The sequence below is a fragment of the Salvelinus fontinalis genome, chromosome 22 (genome assembly GCF_029448725.1).
Source record: "Salvelinus fontinalis isolate EN_2023a chromosome 22, ASM2944872v1, whole genome shotgun sequence".
NCBI classification, from domain to species: domain Eukaryota; kingdom Metazoa; phylum Chordata; class Actinopteri; order Salmoniformes; family Salmonidae; genus Salvelinus; species Salvelinus fontinalis.
In genome coordinates this window covers 25,444,924-25,465,810 of record NC_074686.1, presented here as the reverse complement: position 1 = coordinate 25,465,810, position 20,887 = coordinate 25,444,924, and the positions used below count along the sequence as shown (strand labels likewise).

At 43.4% G+C, this 20,887-nt stretch overlaps 2 protein-coding genes across 3 annotated transcripts in view; one reads left to right on the top strand and one right to left on the bottom strand.

The window, feature by feature from the left end:
- LOC129820101 (ubiquitin-conjugating enzyme E2Q-like protein 1) overlaps positions 1-7,045 on the bottom strand; it is a 17,604-nt gene extending 10,559 nt beyond the window's left edge. Inside the window, exons 1-2 of one of the 2 annotated variants that reach the window (XM_055876956.1) lie at positions 6,623-7,045; positions 5,381-6,302 (exon numbers count right to left, since the gene is read on the bottom strand). In XM_055876956.1, coding sequence (XP_055732931.1) covers positions 5,381-6,109 — 729 coding nt within the window. In that variant the 5' untranslated portion in view covers positions 6,110-6,302; positions 6,623-7,045. The remainder of the gene's footprint in view (positions 1-5,380; positions 6,303-6,622) is intronic. The other variant, XM_055876957.1, reaches the window with a different exon arrangement.
- An 8,418-nt stretch (positions 7,046-15,463) lies between these two features.
- On the top strand, positions 15,464-17,962 carry LOC129820100 (mediator of RNA polymerase II transcription subunit 10). The gene is made up of 4 exons (XM_055876954.1): positions 15,464-15,751; positions 16,113-16,196; positions 16,835-16,937; positions 17,180-17,962. Exons 1-4 carry the CDS (start codon positions 15,630-15,632, stop codon positions 17,273-17,275), a joined length of 405 nt encoding a protein of 134 aa, XP_055732929.1. The 5' UTR covers positions 15,464-15,629; the 3' UTR covers positions 17,276-17,962.
- The last annotated feature ends 2,925 nt before the right edge of the window (positions 17,963-20,887 follow it).

Below are 20,887 nucleotides of genomic sequence, written 5' to 3'. Positions count from 1 at the left end.
TTTAGTCGTGGTTTCTTTGCAACAAATCGACCATGAAGGCCTGATTCACGCAGTCTCTTCTGAGCAGTTGATGTTGAGATGTGCCTGTTACTTGAACTCTGTGAAGCATTTATTTGCGCTGCAATTTGAAGTGCAGTTAACTCTAATTAATTTATCCTCTGCAGCAGAGGTAACTCTGGGTCTCCCTTTCCTGTGGCGGTCCTCATGAGAGCCAGTTTCATCATAGCGCTTGATGGTTGTTGCGACTGCACTTGAAATTGACTGACCTTCACGTCTTAGAGTAATGATGGACTGTTGTTTCTCTTTGCTTATTTGAGCCGTTCTTGCCATAATATGGATTTGGTATTTTACCAAATAAGGCTATCTTCTGTATACCCCCCTACCTTGTCACAACACAACTGATTGGCTCAAATGCATTAAGAAGGAAAGAAATTCCACAAATTAACTTTTAACAAGGCACACCTGTTCATTTAAATGCATTCCAGGTGACTACCTCATGAAGCTGGTTTAGAGAATGCCAAGAGTGTGCAAAGCTCTCATCAAGGCAAGGTGGCTACTTTGAAGAATCTAAAATCTAAAATATATTTTGAATTGTTTAACACTTTTTTGGTTACTACATGATTCCGTATGTGTAATTTCATAGTTAGGATGTCTTGACTATTATTCTACAATGTAGAAAATATTAAAAATAAAGAAAAACCCTGGAATGAGTGGGTGTGTCCAAACTTTTGACTGGTACTGAATATAAAGGGTAAATGGTTTCTAGACTTTTAATAATCTCTTCCTGGTAAAAAATGAAGTGCAGAAAAGCAAAACATTTGAGAGTGAATTTGGTCTTAATTCAACAAAGGTCCTCTCTGGACGTGGTTATGTTCATGGCCGTCATGACCACTGACCTAAATAGCTGTGATAACGTGTGATAACGTGTGATAACGTGTGATAACGTGTGTTCCAAGCATGCGCTGACCAACTGGCAAGTGTCTTCACTGACATTTTCAACCTCTCCGTCTGAATCTGTAATACCAACATGTTTCAAGAAGACCACCATAGTCCCTGTGCCCTAGAACACTAAGGTAACCTGCCTAAATGACTACCGACCCGTAGCACTCACATCTGTAGCCATGAAATGCTTTGAAAGGCTGGTCATGGCTCACATCAACATCATTATCCCAGAAACCCTAGACCCACTCCAATTTGCATACCGCGCCAACAGATCTGTATATAGCAATGATGTCGCTCTTGCTGCTGGTGATTCTCTGATCCACCTCTAAGCAGACGACATCATTCTGCATACATCTGGCCGTTCTTTGGACACTGTGCTAACAAACCTCCAAACGAGCTTCAATGCCATACAACACTCCTTCAGAGGCCTCCAACTGCTTTTAAATGCAAGTACAACTAAGTGCATGCTCATAAACAACACAGCGCTGTTTATGACTTCAAGCCTATCAACTCCCGAGATTAGGCTGGCAATACTATAGTACCTATAAAAACATCCAATAGTCAAAGGTATATGAAATACAAATGGTATAGAGAGAAATAGTCCTATAATTCCTATAATATCAACAACCTAAAACTTCTTAACTGGGAATATTGAAGCACCGGCTTTCATATGTTCTCATGTTCTGAGCAAGGAACTTAAACGTTAGATTTTTTACATAGTACATATTGCACTTTCACTTTCTTCTCCAACACTGTGTTTTTGCATTATTTAAACCAAATTGAACGTGTTTCATTATTTACTTGAGACTAAATTTATTTTATTTATGTATTATATTAAGTTAAAATAAAAGTGTTAATTCAGTATTGTTTTAATTGTCATTATTTCAAATATATGTATATATATAAAAATCGGCCGATTAATAGGTATCAGCTTTTTTTGGTCCTCCAATAATCGGTATCGGCGTTGAAAAATCATGATCGATCGACCTCTACTACAGAGGGTAGTGCGTGCGTACTGCCCAGTACATCACCGGGGCCAAGCTTCCTGCCATCCAGGACCTCTATACCAGGAGGGCCATAAAAATTGTCAAAGACTCCAGCCACCCTAGTCATAGACTGTTCTCTCTGCTACTGCACGGCAAGTGGTACTGGGGCACCAAGTCTAGGTCCAAGAGGCTTCTAAACCGTTTCTACCCCCAAGCCATAAGACTCCTGAACACTTAGTCAAATGGCTACCCAGACTATTTGTATTGCCCCCCCCCCCCCCATGCTGCTGCTACTCTCTGTTATTATCTATGCATAGCCACTTTAATAACTCTACCTACATGTACATATTACCTCAATTACCTCGACACCGGTGCCCCACACATTGACTCTGTACCGGTACCCCCTGTATTTGGCATCGCTATTGTTATTTACTGCTGCTCTTTAATTATTTGTTATTCTTACCTCTTACTTTTTGGGGGGTCTTTTCTTAAAACTGCATTTTTGGTTAAGGGCTTGTAAGTAAGCATTTCACTGTAAGGTCTACACCTGTCGTATTCGGCGCAGACAAATTAACATTTATTTGATTTGATAATGCTGATAATCACCCATGGTCAAACCACTTCTAAAAACCATTCAGTGCTTGAATTGGAGCAGTGCAGCTCACATGTTCTACAGCTTGAGTACCACTTATAGAATATTCACTCTAAGATATGAACTCTGGTATTGTCAAATTAAAGAACCAGCACCTTCTGAATTGGTCTTCAATCTAAAAACCTAAAGTCTTCTTCTGCTACCCTGGGGTCTAGTACATAGCCATGGGGAAACCATAGGAATCTATTGTCTTTCTACTCGGTAATTACATCATCGTCCCATTCAGGAGATGGTTGTTATTGGAGGTGATCATTTTTATCTCAAGCAGAACCACCACAGGGAACCACAGAGTAGCAGTACTAGTGGCACTAGAGGAGGAATCCCTTTGTGTTAGTTTCACATTCAGGATGTGGCAAACCAATCACATGGGAAATCAGGAAACACACATACAGAGATGCACACGCACACACTTGCATAATTAATCAATATTGTTTTCATTAGCAAACTGGAGGAGGAAGGCACTGGGAAGTAATTAGTGTACACTGACTGCAGAGCTGCTCCCTCTCTCTCTCTCTTACTATCTCCCCATCAGAGTGTAATTAGAGATAAGATGGAAAAAACAACCGACTAATCCAGATGATGACAAAAGGTCTTCGCTGTCGTGAGTCATTTCTAGAACCATGTGATGTTCTGTTTTGACTGATACTGAAAAAAAGAAAAAAGAAAATGGTGTACTCTGAATACTGAATGTGTGTGTGTGTGTGTGTGTGTGTGTGTGTGTGTGTGTGTGTGTGTGTGTGTGTGTGTGTGTGTGTGTGTGTGTGCGTGTGCGTGTGCGTGTGCGTGTGTGTGTGTGTGCGTGTGCGTGTGCGTGTGTGTGTGTGCATGTGTGCATGTGTGCAATTTTGAAAGTAAAGATGACCTCTTAAAGCTAAATAACTATGGCAAGTTCCCCCGGAGACCATTTCCAGGGGCAGTCATGTTATTTGGGTCTCGCTAGCCTTAAGGCCTCAACCAGTGGGATAGAGATGAGAACCACTACGTTCACAGCTGCATCTGCTCACAATGCATCATTAGGACCTAATTGGCTCATAATATATTATAAATGTATTAAGTGTAAATGAATTACTTGAGATGATGTGTACATCACCAATCTATATTATTGATGTCTTTGCTATGGATCCTTTTGGGTGTTTTTCCTTACATTGCCCATGCATTTACAATTGTGACCACATCTTATGTGTCAATGTACCTGAATTATTTGAAGTGATATGCACGATATCAATGCATAATATTGAAAACAGAACCACCACACATACCTTTGCTTTACATTGTCCATTAGACTAAGCATATTTTTCTTCCTCTCTAATAATTCATACATTTAATAGACCTATAATAACACCTGCATGACCCAATGTCAACTGGAATTCAACTGAAATTCCGTTACATCATCAAAGAGAAAAGGGAAAAACTACCACTCTTAGGTCACTGGAGGGAAATCTGGTGACATGCTTACATAAATTCCTCCTGTCATAACGCTATCATAACAATGACGTCAGATGTGACGGGCAAACCCGAACCGTCAGTCAAAGCAGCTAGATTCAAGGAATGACAAGCAATACCATTCTAATGCATGAAATGCTCTACTTGTGGTGTATGTCATGCATCAGCGTACTGATTGAATAGGATCAGGTCAACAAACATGATCAATTATAAGGAAATTATCATATTTGATGACAGAGGGGGTGAGAATGTAGCAGTGTCTGATTTACATAAGTTCTGCTCAGTCTGTCTCTGTCAAAGAGGACAGGACAGGTAGAGGAGAGACAAGCTACTGACTCACTGGAATGATGCTTGGTCAATGTGGTTCCAATGACTTTATAGGCTACCTGCAGTAGTTAAATTACATTTTTTATTACATTTTTACATATATGATTTCAAATCATTCCTGTAGGCTGGAGGAAATGAAACCCCCATACACATGTATTCTATATCTGGCCAATAATTAGATTATCTGAAGTGACATTTTTTCCCCCCTTAATGGTAAAGATTTCTGGAGGTGATAAAAGATGATGCATTCCAATGAGGAGATAGGAGGAATACACATCTCACACAGAGTAAAGAACATTCAGAGCACAGCAGCGAAATGGCGGCTGTAGTGTCACAGCTAAAGATTAATCACGTCTAAGATGGGGAGATGGATTCCTGCCTCTCTCTTCCTCTCTCTCAGAGCTGGGGGAGAGATATAGGTCTCACTATATGAGATTTGTATCACAGTAAAACACCATTCTGATTCTGCTCAGTTTGGCAGATATGAGCAATGGCAAGCTACAACTAACTCTCACAGTCTCATGACAGAATTACACGTTCATCCAAGTTTCTCAAGCATCAAATTTCGAAATTGTTGCAAAGATCAAATTTCAAAGTGTTTAAGGTTAAGTTAAGGCATTAACTCCGAAATCCTAAAGTATGGGCTAACGTTTGGGATAGGGTTAAAACAAAAATCTCAAAAACCACTTTCTATTACTGGATTCCAACTTGCAACCTTTGGAATCAGAGGCAGGTGCTTTTGCCCATCCGTGTCCACAACGCAGTAGAAAAACAGAAACCTACTTGAAGGTAACAGTGCTCAGACATGGATGGACGTTGAATACTGACTTGTATCATGGATGGACGTCAAATACTGACTTGTATCATGGGTGACCTAGCTGCAACTACTTCGTATTGACAGGTTTTATGTAGTATGGGTTCACTAAATTAACATTATGCATGTTGCATGAGTGTCAGGTATGAACATTCAACACTAAATATACACTCATATTTATTAATAAGAATGCATTAATAAAACAAATATCCTTACCTGTCCTTTTACCAGACTTGCCGCAAATTGTCTCATCACGGCTTCCACTGTGTAGGCGCTGGACCATCCGCGTGGGGTTAACAACTCCATACATATCGCTCCACCGTCCAGAACGTACCCGTTTTCCAACCGGGGGGTGAGCACCCTCATGAATGGCGGAGAGAACGGGAAATTGTCGGGGAAAGAGACATTCAGCAGAATGAACTCGGTGTTTGTTTCTTTCATGTCCTGCCACAGCGCGGAGTCTTTGTCCACCTGGTGGAGCTTGACGTTCCAGTCAAATAGATTGTCGTCGACCAGCTCGACCGTTATAAAGTTGTCTCCCAACCGCCGGATCTCCTGGAGTTCCTTCATAAGTCTCCTCGTCCGGACTTGGGTGCAGTGCTGCCGGTGAGGGGCTAGTGGTGGTATTGAGGCACTGGTCGCTGATTTTCCAACCCCGATCCCACCTCCTCCTCCGCCTCCCATCTGCTGTTTCTCATTGGCGTCCTTGCCCTGTTGCTTATCCTTTACGGACGGTTTGTCCTTGCTGTTGTGCTGGTCCAGCTTCTTCGCTTTGATCTCGGGGGTGCTGAGGAGGTTGTTGGTCTCGTTGGTGGTCTGACAGTGCTGCTTGGTGTTCTTGGTGTTCCCCTTGGTCCCCTTTAGCGAGCCCTGGTGATGCTTGGGGTCCTCTGTGTCCCGGTCGTGAAGACGAATCAGACCAATTTTCCGCAGTAGAGTGGCCATTATGTTTTCGCCGAGCGCAGGGCGATCGAAATTCACGATTCTCCCTTTACAGACAACCACTGATGTTAGACTGTGGAACCGTAAAAAAAATCGTCAACAGTGTGCTGCAATCGCTCAGCTATACTGCAGCCTCTGGACAGACGCTTGCATGTAGCCTAGTCTTTCTTCAGTGCATCATTCCGATGAGGTCCGACTGAAAAAACACACAAGCCATGAATAAACCGATGAACTGCTGTCTAATCGATTTGCAGTCTAATAAATCTGCCACTGAATATAAAAAATGATCATATTCAATAGTAGCCTAGTGGACTGGCTGTGTTGTGGCTATTGACTGCATTCCTAGTTGCAATGGCTGCTTAATAGCTCTGCTATTATCCAATAGGCTACAAAGCGCACCGAATAGATAGCTGCTTTGAAATAAGCCTATACACTATTATGTATGTTAGAAACGAATATAGTTAACACATAGAACACCAGCTTCTCTATTTTGATATAGCCTACACGTCGACTTACCATTTATAAGTCCGTTCGGAAAAATGTAGCCTTTGCCACGGAAAGGCGAATCTGCAGCAGCACTGGCAGCAGCTATTACAGTGGAGAGGGATAACAAACGATTATTATCCAGCAACGTTCCCGTTGATGTGACCTGGAAGAGCGAGCTAAAGCCTTTGATGTAACTGCAGCTGCCGCGACACTGTATCTACTGAGGACAAACCAACTCCACTAATCCTTGGCGAGGACTCACACAATCCTCGTTAGCTCGCTGCGCTCACTCACACACAAATAGCAGTAGCGGAACGGAACGACCGGCCAGACGTGGGTTGGCTTTGGCCGCTCTACCTTGATGGAATGGATAATGATGTGGACTGGAGTGAGAGCGATAGATGTGGACGGAAGAGAAGAGCTTGAAAGTGGGCTGGGCTTTTTAGCCAATGTCATCCTATCAGCCGATACATCAGGTTTTCCTACTCCCCTATAGATCTCCCCTTTGCAGGCCTATATGTCTCAGGGTGGGGGTCAATTCCCTTCAATTCCAGTCAAGTCAGAAAGTAGGGTGATGTCAGCATTAGTGGGACATCAGGTGTTGTGGTACATTTGTGTTTGAGGGTACTGTTCTATGTTGATTTTGCAACCCTATCACAATAAATGTTATTGGGCTGTTGGTGAATCAATGAAAATGTTATTTGGCATTGCTTCGTGAACAACAGGTATACTAACAGTAGGGTTGGGTAGGTTACTTTCTAAATGTAAACCGTTACAGTTACTAGTTATCTGTCCAAAATTGTAATCAGTAATGTAATTTTGGGATTAACCAAACTCAGTAACGTGATCTGATTACATTCAGTTACTTTTAGATTACTTTCCCCTTAAGAGGCATTAGAAGAAGACAAAAAGGTATGTTACCACTTGAATGACATCTACTGCAGGATAAATCAATGTAAAAGTTTACATAGCTGGCCATATATGGATATTACATTTGACTTTATGGGTTGATTATGTTGGCTTCTTCTAACCCATCACTTTCTACTACATATAATAATACGATTAAATTCTATATTTTCATTAAAAACCAAAGTCAATCAGAATTCCAGTCATTCCAGTAAATGTTATAGCCCTTGATCTTCAAGAATAGGACTTGGAAATATGGACGTATAGATTAGCCAAATTGTTTAACCTGAGCATAACCCCAAAACTAAGGATATATTAGCCAGCCCTACTCTGTTGTTTATGATTTTGTTGTCATGGAGGACTGATTGGGCTCATTGATTCGAGTTGAAACATGTATGCTGCGCTCATGGAATGGCATGCTTTGAGCACCACTGAAAAGTGCTATTTACATGTACAAATTAATGCTGTATGCTGCATTTGCTGTAGCCCTATTGTTTACCTTTTTGTTGGTGACACTTTGATATCTTGATAATATGCAGCTGTTTAAATCCACAGAAGAAACAATAACAAAATGGTCGCCCGGCATCTGTTTTGGTAAAAAGCTGAGGGATGAGTCTGGAAAAATGAAACCACTCTCAGATTAATAGACAGAGCTATGGATGCAAGGACTGACCATCCATGATATAAAAAGTATTGTTTTAACCATGTTATGAGGTTATACAGTGTTTGTTTACATTTATAATGTTTTCAAACATTGGAGATATAAAAGCTTATTTTTGGGGTTCTCATGGAGTGTGACTAAATTCACTAGGCACTAAGTTATATTCTTCAAGAATCAATGAATATATATAGTACCAGTCAAAAGTTTGGAATCATCTGCTCATTCAAGGGTTTTTCTTTATTTTTTACAATTTTCTACATTGTAGAATAATAGTGAAAACATCAAAACTATGAAATAACACATTTGGAATCATGTTGTAACTGTAACAGTCCTGACCTGTTTTATGTTGTTTTTTATGTGTTTATGGTCAGGGCATGTGTTTTGGGTGGGCAGTCTATGTTATCTGTTTCTATGTTGGTTTTGGGTTACCTGGTATGGCTCTTGATTAGAGGCAGGTGGTTTGCGTTTTCCTCTAATTAAGAGTCATATTTAGGTAGGGCGTTCTCACTGTTTGTTGGTGGGTGATTGTCTCCTGTGATGTCTTCGTTGTTGTCGATGTTTTTCACATACGGGACTGTTTGGCTGTTTGTGTGTTTTGATGTAACGTTCCTGTCCGTGAGTTTACGTTTAGTGATGTGAGTTTATGTTCAGGTTTCGTTCTACGTCGTTTTGTTATTTTGTAAGTTTGTTAAAGTGTTTGTTTTCGTGTTGCCATCTTCATCGTTGTTATTAAATAAAAGATGGCTTATTTCCCTGAAGCTGCGTTTTGGTCCGTCAATCCTCCACACGATCGTAACAGAATCACCCACCACGCTAAGACCAAGCGGCAAGGGAGAAATAAACGGAGTAAGGGACAGGAGAAGAAGGAGCAATGGACATGGGACGATTTATTGGATGGAAAAGGTGTCTACACATGGGAGGAGATCCTGGCTGGTAGAGATCGCCTCCCATGGGAACAGCTGGAGGCACTGAGGAGAGCAGAGGCTACCGGAGAGAGGAACCGGAGCTATGAGGGAACGCGTCTGGCACGGAAGCCAAAAAAGCCCGTAAGTAATTCCCAAAAATTTCTTGGGGGGGGCTAGGAGGTAGTGGGCCAAGGGCAGGTAGGAGACCTGCGCCCACTTCCCAGGCTTACCGTGGAGAGCGGGAGTACGGGCAGGCGCCGTGTTACGCAGTAGAGCGCACGGTGTCTCCTGTACGAGTGCATAGCCCAGTGCGGGTTATTCCACCTCCCCGCACTGGTAGGGCTAGATTGGGTATTGAGCCAGGTGTCATGAGGCCGGCTCAACGCGTCTGGTCTCCAGTGCGTCTCCTCGGGCCGGCATACATGGCACCGGCCTTACGCATGGTTTCCCCGGTTCGCCTACATAGGCCGGTGCGGGTTATTCCACCTCCCCGCACTGGTCGGGCAACCGGGAGCATTCAACCAGGTAAGGTCGGGCAGGCTCAATGCTCAAGAGAGCCAGTACGCCTCCACGGTCCGGTATTTCCGGCACCACCTCCCCGCCCCAGCCTAGTACCTACAGTGTCTACACTACGCACTAGGCTACCAGTGCGTATCCTGAGCCCTGTTCCTCCTCCACGCACTCTCCCTGTAGTGCGTGTATCTAGCCCGGTGCCTCCAGTTCCGGCCCCACGCACTAAGCTACCAGTGCGTCTCCAGAGCCCGGTACAAACTGTATCTTCTCCCCCTACTAATCCTGATGTGCTTGTCCTCAGCCCGGCGTCACCAGTGCCGGTACCTCGCATCAGGGATAGAGTAGGCTTTGAGAGTACAGTGTGCCCTGTCCCTGCTCTCCGCACTAGTAGGAAGGTGCTTATCCTTAGCACGGTGCCTCCAGTTCCGGCACCACGCACCAGGTCTACAGTGCGCCGTATCCGGCCAGAGCCATCCGTCTCCCCAGCGCCATCTGAGCCATCCGTCTCCCCAGCGCCATCTGAGCCATCCGTCTCCCCAGCGCCATCTGAGCCATCCGTCTCCCCAGCGCCATCTGAGCCATCCGTCTCCCCAGCGCCATCTGAGCCATCCGTCTCCCCAGCGCCGTCTGAGCCATCCGTCTGCCATGAGCCTGCAAAGCCGCCCGTCTGTCATGAGCCTGCAAAGCCGCCCGTCTGCCATGAGCCTACAGAGCCATCCGCCAGACAGGAGCCGCTAGAGCCGTCAGCCAGACAGGAGCCGCTAGAGCCGCCCGCCAGACAGGATCTGCCAGAGCCGCCCGCCAGACAGGATCTGCCAGAGCCGCCCGCCAGACAGGATCTGCCAGAGCCGCCAGCCAGACAGGATCTGCCAGAGCCGCCAACCAGACAGGATCTGCCAGAGCCGCCAACCAGACAGGATCTGCCAGAGCCGCCAACCAGACAGGATCTGCCAGAGCCGCCAACCAGACAGGATCTGCCAGAGCCGCCAGAGAGCCATGAGCAGCCAGAGCCGCCAGAGAGCCATGAGCAGCCAGAGCCGTCAGAGAGCCATGAGCAGCCAGAGCCGTCAGAGAGCCATGAGCAGCCAGAGCCGTCAGAGAGCCATGAGCAGCCAGAGCCGTCAGAGAGCCATGAGCAGCCAGAGCCGTCAGAGAGCCATGAGCAGCCAGAGCCGTCAGAGAGCCATGAGCGTCGAGAGCCGTCAGAGCGCCATGAGCGTCGAGAGCCGTCAGCCTGCCATGAGCGTCGAGAGCCGTCAGCCTGCCATGAGCGTCGAGAGCCGTCAGCCTGCCATGAGCGTCGAGAGCCGTCAGCCTGCCATGAGCGTCGAGAGCCGTCAGCCTGTCATGAGCGTCGAGAGCCGTCAGCCTGCCATGAGCGTCGAGAGCCGTCAGCCTGCCATGAGCGTCGAGAGCCGTCAGCCTGCATAGACCTGCCAGAGTCCCTCAGCCAGGATCTGCCAGAGTTTATCAGCCGGGACCTGCCCCTTGTCCCGGTGTTGCCCCTTGTCCCGGTGTTGCCCCTTGTCCCGGTGCTGCCCCTTGTCCCGGTGCTGCCCCTTGTCCCGGTGCTGCCCCTTGTCCCGGTGCTGCCCCTTGTCCCGGTGCTGCCCCTTATTCCGGTGCTGGTCCTTATCCTGGTGCTGCCCCTTGTCCCGGTGCTGCCCCTTGTCCCGGTGCTACCCCTTGTCCCGGTGCTGCCCCTTGTCCCGGTGCTGGCCGTTTATTTAGGGGAAGGTAGTTTTAGGGTGGTCATTGGAAGGGGTAGACAGAAGAGGGGAGTGACTATGGTGGTGTGGGGACAGCGTCCAGAGCCGGAGCCACCATCGTGGTCACCTGCCCACCCAGACCCTCCCCTGGACTTTGTGCTGGTGCGCCCGGCGTTCGCACCTTGAGGGGGGGGTTCTGTAACAGTCCTGACCTGTTTTATGTTGTTTTTTTATGTGTTTATGGTCAGGGCATGTGTTTTGGGTGGGCAGTCTATGTTATCTGTTTCTATGTTGGTTTTGGGTTACCTGGTATGGCTCTTGATTAGAGGCAGGTGGTTTGCGTTTTCCTCTAATTAAGAGTCATATTTAGGTAGGGCGTTCTCACTGTTTGTTGGTGGGTGATTGTCTCCTGTGATGTCTTCGTTGTTGTCGATGTTTTTCACATACGGGACTGTTTGGCTGTTCGTGTGTTTTGATGTAACGTTCCTGTCCGTGAGTTTACGTTTAGTGATGTGAGTTTATGTTCAGGTTTCGTTCTACGTCGTTTTGTTATTTTGTAAGTTTGTTAAAGTGTTTGTTTTCGTGTTGCCATCTTCATCGTTGTTATTAAATAAAAGATGGCTTATTTCCCGCAAACCGCATTTTGGTCTGAAGATCCTTCTCTCCTCACCTCATCTGAGGATGAGGAGAGCGACAGCCGTAACAGTAACCAAAAAAGTGTTAAACAAATGAAATTCTTCAAATAGCCACCCTTTGCCTTAATGACAGCTTTGCACAGTCTTGGCATTCTCTCAGCCAGCTTCATGAGGTAGTCACCTGGAATGCATTTAAATGAACAGGTGTGCCTTAAAAGTTAATCTGTGGATTTTCTTTCCTTCTTAATGCGTTTGAGCCAATCAGGTGTTGTGACAAGGTAGGAGGGTATACAGAATATAGCCCTATTTGGTAAAAGACCAAGTCCATATTATGGCAAGAACAGCTCAAATAAGCAAAGAGTCCGTTACTTCAAGACATGAAGGTCAGTCAATACGGAAAATTTCAAGAACTTTGATAGTTTCTTCAAGTGCTGTCGCAAAAATCATCAAGCTCTATGATGAAACTGGCTCTCATGAAGACCGCCATTGGAATGGAAGACCCAGAGTTACTTCTGCTGCAGAGGATAAGTTCATTAGAGTTACCAGCCTCAGAAATTGCAGTCCAAATAAATGCTTCACAGAGTTCAAGTAACAGACACATCTCAACATCAACTGTTCAGAGAAGATTGTGAATCAGGTCTTCATGGTCCAATTGCTGCAAAGAAACCACTACTAAAGGACGCCAATAATAATAAGAGACTTGCATGGGCCAAGAAACATGAGCAATGGACATTAGACCGGTGGATATTTGTCCTTTGGTCTGGGGTCCAAATTTGAGATTTTTGGTGGATGGATAATCTCCGCATGTGTATTTCCCACAGTAAAGCATGGAGGAGGAGGTGTTATTGTGTGGGGGTGCTGGTGACACTGTCTGTGATTTATTTAGAATTCAAGGCACACTTACCCAGCATGGCTACCACAGCATTCTGCAGCAATATGCCATATCATCTGGTTTGGGCTTAGTGGGACTATCATTTGTTTTTCAACAGGACAATGACCCAACACACATCCAGGCTATTTTACCAAGAAGGAGAGTGATGGAGTGCTGCATCAGATGACCTGGCCTCCACAATCCCACAACCTCAAAAAAATTGAGATGGTTTGGGATTAGTCGGACTGCAGAGTGAAGGAAAAGCAGCCAACAAGTGCTCAGTATATGAGGGAACATCTTCAAGACTGTTGGAAAAGCATTCCAGGTGAAGCTGGTTGAGAGAATGCCAAGAGTGTGCAAAGCAGTCATCATGGTTACTACATGATTCCATACGTGTTTTTTCATAGTTTTGATGTCTTCACTATTATTCTACAATGTAGAAAATAGTCAAAATAAAGAAAAACCCTTGAATGAGTAGGTGTTCTAAAACGTTTGACCGGTAGTGTATGTTGGGTGAATTCGGAAAAACTGGGACACTTTTTGCATTTCCTTTTTCTTTAACCTCTTTCGACGTATATCCAACATACAGTATTAGTACAACACATGATACATTAACATGTCTGAAATCCTCAACTGAGTCTAAACCATTTTTTCAGTTTACATTTGGTAGACTGGGACAGCAGGTTAGATAAATTGGGACACCATTGTTAAAGTCATAATTGTACCCCAATGACAATTCAATTTTGTATGATTAGGAAACTTCTGGGGATTTCAGAAATGTATCATGTGTTGGGGTAATATGTTGGGAATACACTATGTGTACAAAACACTAAGAACACCTTCCTAGTGTTGAGTTGCCCTCCCTCAGAACAGCCTCAATTTGTCGGGGCATGGACTCTATAAGTTGTTGAAAATATTCCACAGGGATGCTGGCCCATATTGACTCCAATGCTTCCCACGGTTGTATCAAGTTGGCTGGTGGTTCCTTTGGGTGGTGGACCATTCTTGATACACAAGGGAAATTGTTGAGTGTGAAAAATCCAGCAGTGTTGCAGTTCTTGACACAATCCTAGGCAACAGGATAGATAATATACAGTAGCAGCAGCGTATGTGATCTGTCAAAAGTGTTAGTGCAAAAAGGGTCAATGCAGATAGTCTGGGTAGCTATTGCTTAACTATTTAACTAACTATTTATCAGTCTGATGGCTTGGGCGTAGAAGCTGTTCAGGGTCCTGTTGGTTCCAGACTTGGTGCATTGGTACGGCTTGCCTGTGCGTTAGCAGAGAGAACAGTCTATGACTTGGGTGGCTGGAGTCTGACAATTTTTAGGGCCTTCCTCTGACACAACCTGGGATAGAGGTCCTGGATGGCTGAGAACTCGGTCCCGGGGATGTACGCACTACCCTCTGTAGTGCCTTGTGTCGGATGCCAAGTGAGATTACAGCCAGTCAAGATGCTGTTAATGGTGCAGCTGTAGACCTTTTTAAAGATCAGAGGGCCCATGACAAATGTTTTCAGCCTCCTGAGGGGCTGAATATGTTCTGTGTATTAACCTTTTTTTTTAGTTAGTGTGACATCATTGTAGTGTATGTGTTCTGGCTTCCTAGATGGGGTGACACGTTGAAACTCATGAAAAACCGCTATGCGAAACCTTAAAAATAAGGCTTTCATTCTATCAATTATAATTCAACAATCTAGCTTTTGGTGTTAAAATGAGTAGTTATTGGTAGTGTTTTAAAATATAATAACTCGTCATGTAAACAGTTGTTATATTTTATAAAATCAGATTTATAGCACTGTTCCACTTCCCCTGAATGGTGTTTGAATAGTGGGACAGGGACCTTTTCAGTTATAAAAATGCACAAAATGAACCTTTAATAAATGTAAATGTATTTTCCTTCATTAGATATTGTATAATACATTGAAATATGTTGTTTTAGTTGTTCATAACATCTCTGAATCGATTTTTTTGCTATATAGCAAATAAACAGCATAGGATGACGGTGGAAGGAATTAGAGGGAAATAATAAGATAGGAAAGAAAGGAAGCACATGACGTGCTCTAAAGGGGGATAGAAAAGAGGCTACATTCATGAAAGGGGGCAGAATTTTGGGATAATAGAGGTGTTTCAGGATCAAGTAAAAGATGTGCAGATTCCTTTAGTTAGATTTTCACCAAGAGCCTGGAAGGTCCCCAAATCAATTTTCCAAGGGCATGGAGATGGTTTTGTAAAAAGGTTATTGTCACATATTTGTAAAAAAACAAGTTTGTTATCGGATCGTTATCTACAAGCTTCTACAAAGTCTTATTGATGAATTCATAACAAGTGTGAGGTGAAATGGGACACTAGTGTAAGGTTATTATATTACAAAGTGGCATCAAAACAGTTATCCTAAGTAGCCTACAAAGTATTTTACTATATTTTATATTTTGTATGTTTTATTGCTTCATTGCATTGCTTTTATGAATTGAAAACACTTATAAAACACTGTCCATCAATATATAAACACATGCTTTCAAATGACCTGTATAAAAAATGCATGGTGATGCATAAGACCTTGTACAAATAGCAAGTTGCAACAATGTGTCTCTGACTATTTCAGAGCACGACGCTTTGCAGCAATCGGGAGCTGCAGACGGCAGGCTGTCGCTACGGCAACTACACATTCTCCAATGATTGGTTCTTACCCTTCGGAAAAGCAGTGTAGCGCTATGGGAGTCTGGATAGCGACTAAAATTGTGATGAATTGACAAAAGGCTTTGTTTATCTTTTTACATTTCCACAAATATTTAATGTTTATGAGAACTGAAGACATAGTTAACGTTTTGTTGGAGACATGGCTGAGAAATTTGATAACCTCGAGGAGCATCTCGAGAAGTTTGTTGAAAATATTCGACAAATGGGAATCATCGTTAGCGACTTCCAACCTAGCAGTCAAACAGGACTCAACCAAAAACTGTAAGTTTTGCCAGTTGGCTAGCTAGCTAGCTAGGTGTTTCTAGTATTAATAGACATCATAGCTAGCCACTTAAATATGTGACTACCAACTCCCCGTTATCAATACACCACAGTTGTGTAAAAAAGGCAAACGGGTTAGTCAATGCTAACTAGCTTCTACATAGCGAGCTAGCAAGCTGGTACAGCCAATCAATGTTATAGACACACAGCATGGTATAAACTACTTAACATATATTAATGACCTGATTTAATTGCTGACTTATTATCAGTAATGTTGAAGTAGTTAGTTGTATGGTAGTTGTAGATTTTGCCTGCTAACTTTAGTTGTTGAAATGTCTATACTCGATTCTGTGCCTTTCAGAAACTACATGATCACGGGACTGCAGGACATTGAGAAATGTCGCCAGCAGCTACATGAGATCAACGTTCCTCTCGAGGCATTCGAGTGAGTAGATGTACCTACCAACTTGTACATACACCTGCCATTTCTAGCTCTAGTTTGTGAGCCTCGGAATCCCAGGCTTCTCGTGTAACTTTTGAAAGCCTGGGAAAGTTCGCCTGATTAATAAGAAAACAAAATGGGTGGTGAGTACGGTGGAGTCGAAATGGAAACTAGTTATGCGTTGCCATTTCAAACCAATCACATAGTTTGTATGGGTGGTACTGGAGCAGGAAACAGATAGTTTTTTGTAAGTAAATCTGTCTTGCATCAGGCGAGCATGCATGCATACGATACTAAACAAATGCTGCATAAGCTATAAGACTTTGTCTGACAGGGTAGGAAAAGGGACACAGACATAACAAGGAATTGCCTCTCTTGAGGGGAAACTGAGTAGTAATTTATTCTCAGAGCAAGTCAAATGCGAGTGTTGAATGCCAGCGCTCCCATTCAAACGCAAAATCAAGACTTCCAATAGTCGAGTCAACGAGATGAGATTTGTAACGATGGCTACTCGATACTGTGGTGAGCTTAATAGAAGGAAAGTCACCCTTATACCAGCTCTTTCTCACCCTCAGACCTCCACTTGGCCACAAACCCTCAGCCTAACTAAACCAATGTAAAGTTTTGCCTTATGTTGTCAGATACATAGATCAGGGTCGTAACCCCCAGCTGTACACTAAGGAGTGTCTGGAACGGGCCCTGGCCAAGAACGAGCAGGTTAAAGGCAAGATTGACACCATGACGGTAAGTGGCAGTAGATTCAAGCCTAAAAGACAGAAATAGATTCAAGAAATTCCTTAATGACAAGTAGCAATGGTTACACTTTACTCAAAGTCTGCTGGTATAATGCCTTAGGATTATAATGGATTGTAAGACGTGTCATAAGCATATATAATTACCATTAAGGCCATAATGGTTCTTACTAAATAACAGTAAATAAACTTTAGCTTCAAACTCTGACCCTTCTGTTCTGTCTCTGGTTGCAGAAGTTTAAGAGCCTGCTGATCTCTGAGCTGGGCAAGGTTTTTCCAGAGGAGATGACCAAGTACAAGGCTATCCATGGAGATGACCCCCCATCATAGTGACCCCAGAACTTTAACCCTGACCCCTAACCCCCCTACTCAAAGCCACAGTGAGGTTTCACAGGGCAGGATCGATGAGTCAGCCAGATGAGGTGTATTCATATTCAGGGAATATTAATGGGAAAGTGGGTTGTTGACATTGAGAAATCGTCTAGTCTGAGATAATGAGACAGCTGTAGAGGTAGTTGGAGGAGAAATTCTTTGTTTCTGATGTGGGAAGAGTAATGTGGCAAGAATGCTCCATGGAAGGGTACAAAATATTGTGGACACGAAAAAAAAAGCCCATCATCACAAATGAGCTAAAGCTGAGGATTGGATAGTAAGAACTTGCAGCCAAGAACCTATTGCCTTTTTCAACTATCTTTTTGTTGTACTGGAAATATGTCATTTTCTCATAATGTGATATCTGGCTAACTGTTTCCTCCTGCTGTGTGAGATCGCACCTAGAACATGTATATAATGTTTCTAGTCATACAGAACCTTTTTGTAAAGACTAAAGATCATTGTACAACACTGAAGATCTGGACTGGGACTCTGTTTTGTATCAAGCTCAAGTATCTAAATGTATCTTGTACATGGTCAACAAACTAGATCAGAGGTTTACAACACACATTTTGTGTTTTGATTGAATCTTGTTTGTTTTGCTTTTTGTTTTTATATTGCAAATAAATGGTCTTGTGATTGACAGATTAGTGTGGTATTTACTGCCATGTTAGCGCCTTGTAGACTACAATTCATAAACAGGAACTTGATTTATAACAGGTATAAGTGGTAAAGGCCTCAATGTCCCATTCTTTCACCCAAAGGTCAATCACTATGGACATTACATTATAAGAGGTTGTGTTCAGTGGGTTTTAAAGAATGAAATGGAAGAAAATATTTTTAACCAACAGATATTCAATGTCTTTTTTTTTTTTACCCACCTACCAATAGGTGCCCTTCTTTGCGAGGGATTGGAAAACCTCCCTGGTCTTTGTGGTTGAATCTGTTAGAAATGCACTGCTTGACTGAGGGACCTAACAGATAATTGTATGTGTGAGGTACAGAGATGAGGTAGTCATTCAAAAATCATGTTAAACACTATTATTGCACACACGGTGAGTCCATGCAACTTATGTGACTTGTTAAGCACATTTTTACGCCTGAGTTTATTTAGGCTTGCCATAACAAAGGGGTTGAATACTTATTGACTCAAAACATTTCACCTTTAAATTTTGAATTACTAAAATGTAAAAAAAAACATGAATCCACTTTGACATTATGGGGTATTGTGTGTAAACCAGTGACACAATCTCAATTGAATACATTTTAAATTCAGGCTGGAACACAACAAAATGTGGATAAAGTGGTGTGAAAACTTTCTGAATGCACTGCAGGTATCGACTTCTCAGCCGATGAGGCTGCCATCAACCTTCACAATGCCCTGAGGTCGCAGTTGATTAATTCCACTTAGGTTCTCCACAATGCAGGTGTGTGTGTGTTCCCTGGATGACTGGTTGCTTAGTAATTGGCGCATTAATGACCGAGCCGTCAGTGCTCTTTAGTAACGCACAGACGTGACGATGAAACCTGTCCCCAGGGGAAACGGGTGACGTGCAGGGGACAGGTAGGTGGCTGATGTCATCAAACGGACACTATTCTCAGGGCTTCTTTTTCTCCTTATCTTCCTTCTCTTTCTCCTCATCTCTCTCCCTCCCCTACTTGTCTTTGTCCTTTACTTGCACTGTGCTGACAACATATCTCATCTTCCGGTGTATTTTCATCACCTGCTAACCTCTCCCATTTCTCAACGAGTTTTGAAGGAATTGTCAGTGACAACGCATCATAGGTCAGGGGTAGACCTTTCAGTCGCCAGCAACACAGGGAAAGGCTTTTGATGTAAATGTACTTTGGATGTTTTGGTTCAGTTTATTGTTATTCACTTTTTATTCGGTTTACGTACGTAGATGAAAATGGCTGTGACATTTCTCTAGCTGAAAGTGTGTGTGTGTGTGTGAGAATTACTTCTTGTGAGGTAAGTTTGACTTTCTCCCTCTGTTTCCCTTGTCCTCTTCATGTGCACTCAGGCTAGCCGCCTCCAACGCGAACATCCTCGGCCGTTACCTAGGTTACCTACCTTCTACATTCTCCATTTTATGATGGCCACATTCTTTTTATTTGATTTATTTTTTTGTCTTCAACATTCCTCCCAGGAGTGAGACAGAGAGTGGGAATGTGGGGTTTCTTGATTGAAATAGTCTTGCTGCTAGAGGTGGATCCTCTTGCTCTTTGTTATATGCAGTTCCTGGCCTTGAGTAGTGTTTATAACACTGAATGCTATCTAGTTCAATGAGGGTACTGGAAAAAATTATTTTTGTTCCTAAAAGTTACATTTATTAGTTAATGTGATGTCTTATTCCTATTGTAAACTATAGATGGTAAATGTATGAAGTAGTGTACATTAATGCAACATAATTAACATAGTTAAGCCTCTGTCCTGTGTAGCTCAGTTGGTAGAGCATGGCACTTGCAGTGCACGGTTGTGGGTTCGATTCCCACGGGGGTCCAGTACGAAGAAAAGTATGAAAATGTAATTTCACTAGTGTAAGTCACTTTCGCAACAGCCATCTCTTCCTTGATAAGGGTCAGAAGGCAGTCACAGTCCTTCTGTAGCTCCTGTTACTATGGTAACACCCCTCTCCGGTCCCTGGCTAGGTGCAGAGACAATGGCCCATGCCGTGTGTGTTTAATTGCATATTCAGTGAGAAGGCAGTAGGTGTGTGTTTGTTATTCATACTAGAGCCCTAGAGGACAATAAAGGCAGCCAATAGAATCCGCTTTGATGAGACCGACACACACACACCAGCCTTAGAACAGAAGGTCGTCAGCTCACCTGAGAGGCATTGACGATCTCTCGGATCATTTTACCTATTCAGTTACCTGTAGTAGAGACGGATAGAATGACATTTACCTATTACGTCTATGGTTCCTCTAGGTCCATTTACACACTAGCTGTTAACATGACCAAGGAAAAAGACACCTCTACCCTGGCACCATTCTGAAATATCCCTGCTTAGAGGAGAGGGGGATGAGAGAGAGAAATACTCAAAGAGAGAGAAGAGGAGAGGGGGGAGAAACATTCAAACAGAGAGAAGAGGAGAGATGAGAAATAGACAGTGATTGGGAGAGGAGATAGAGAAAGGAGAGGAGACAGATGAGAAAAAGAGGGAGATAGAGGGGGATTGAGAGAGACAGAGTCGAGAGAAAGGGGGAGAGAGATACTACGCCCAGGAGTGTAGTATTGTCCAGTGAGGAGGATGGGACACTAAACGTTAAATGAAACCTATAAATTACCAGTTAGTTGTTGTCTGCACACCCAGACTCCACTGATAAATCACATTACTGAGTAGGAGAAAGGGACTGATTCCACCTTTATTGTTACAAATGGTACTAATACATGGAAAGATATCTTTATTTTAGGATTATGCCTGCTCAATCAGTATTTCTAACCATTTTCTTCTCTCCTCCACTCCTCTCTCTCCTTGACATCCCTGTCTCCCTCCCCCATCCCTCTCTCCACCCTGCCCAAGAGTCCCCATTTAATCTACAATCAGAGAGATTTGCTAAGGAGCA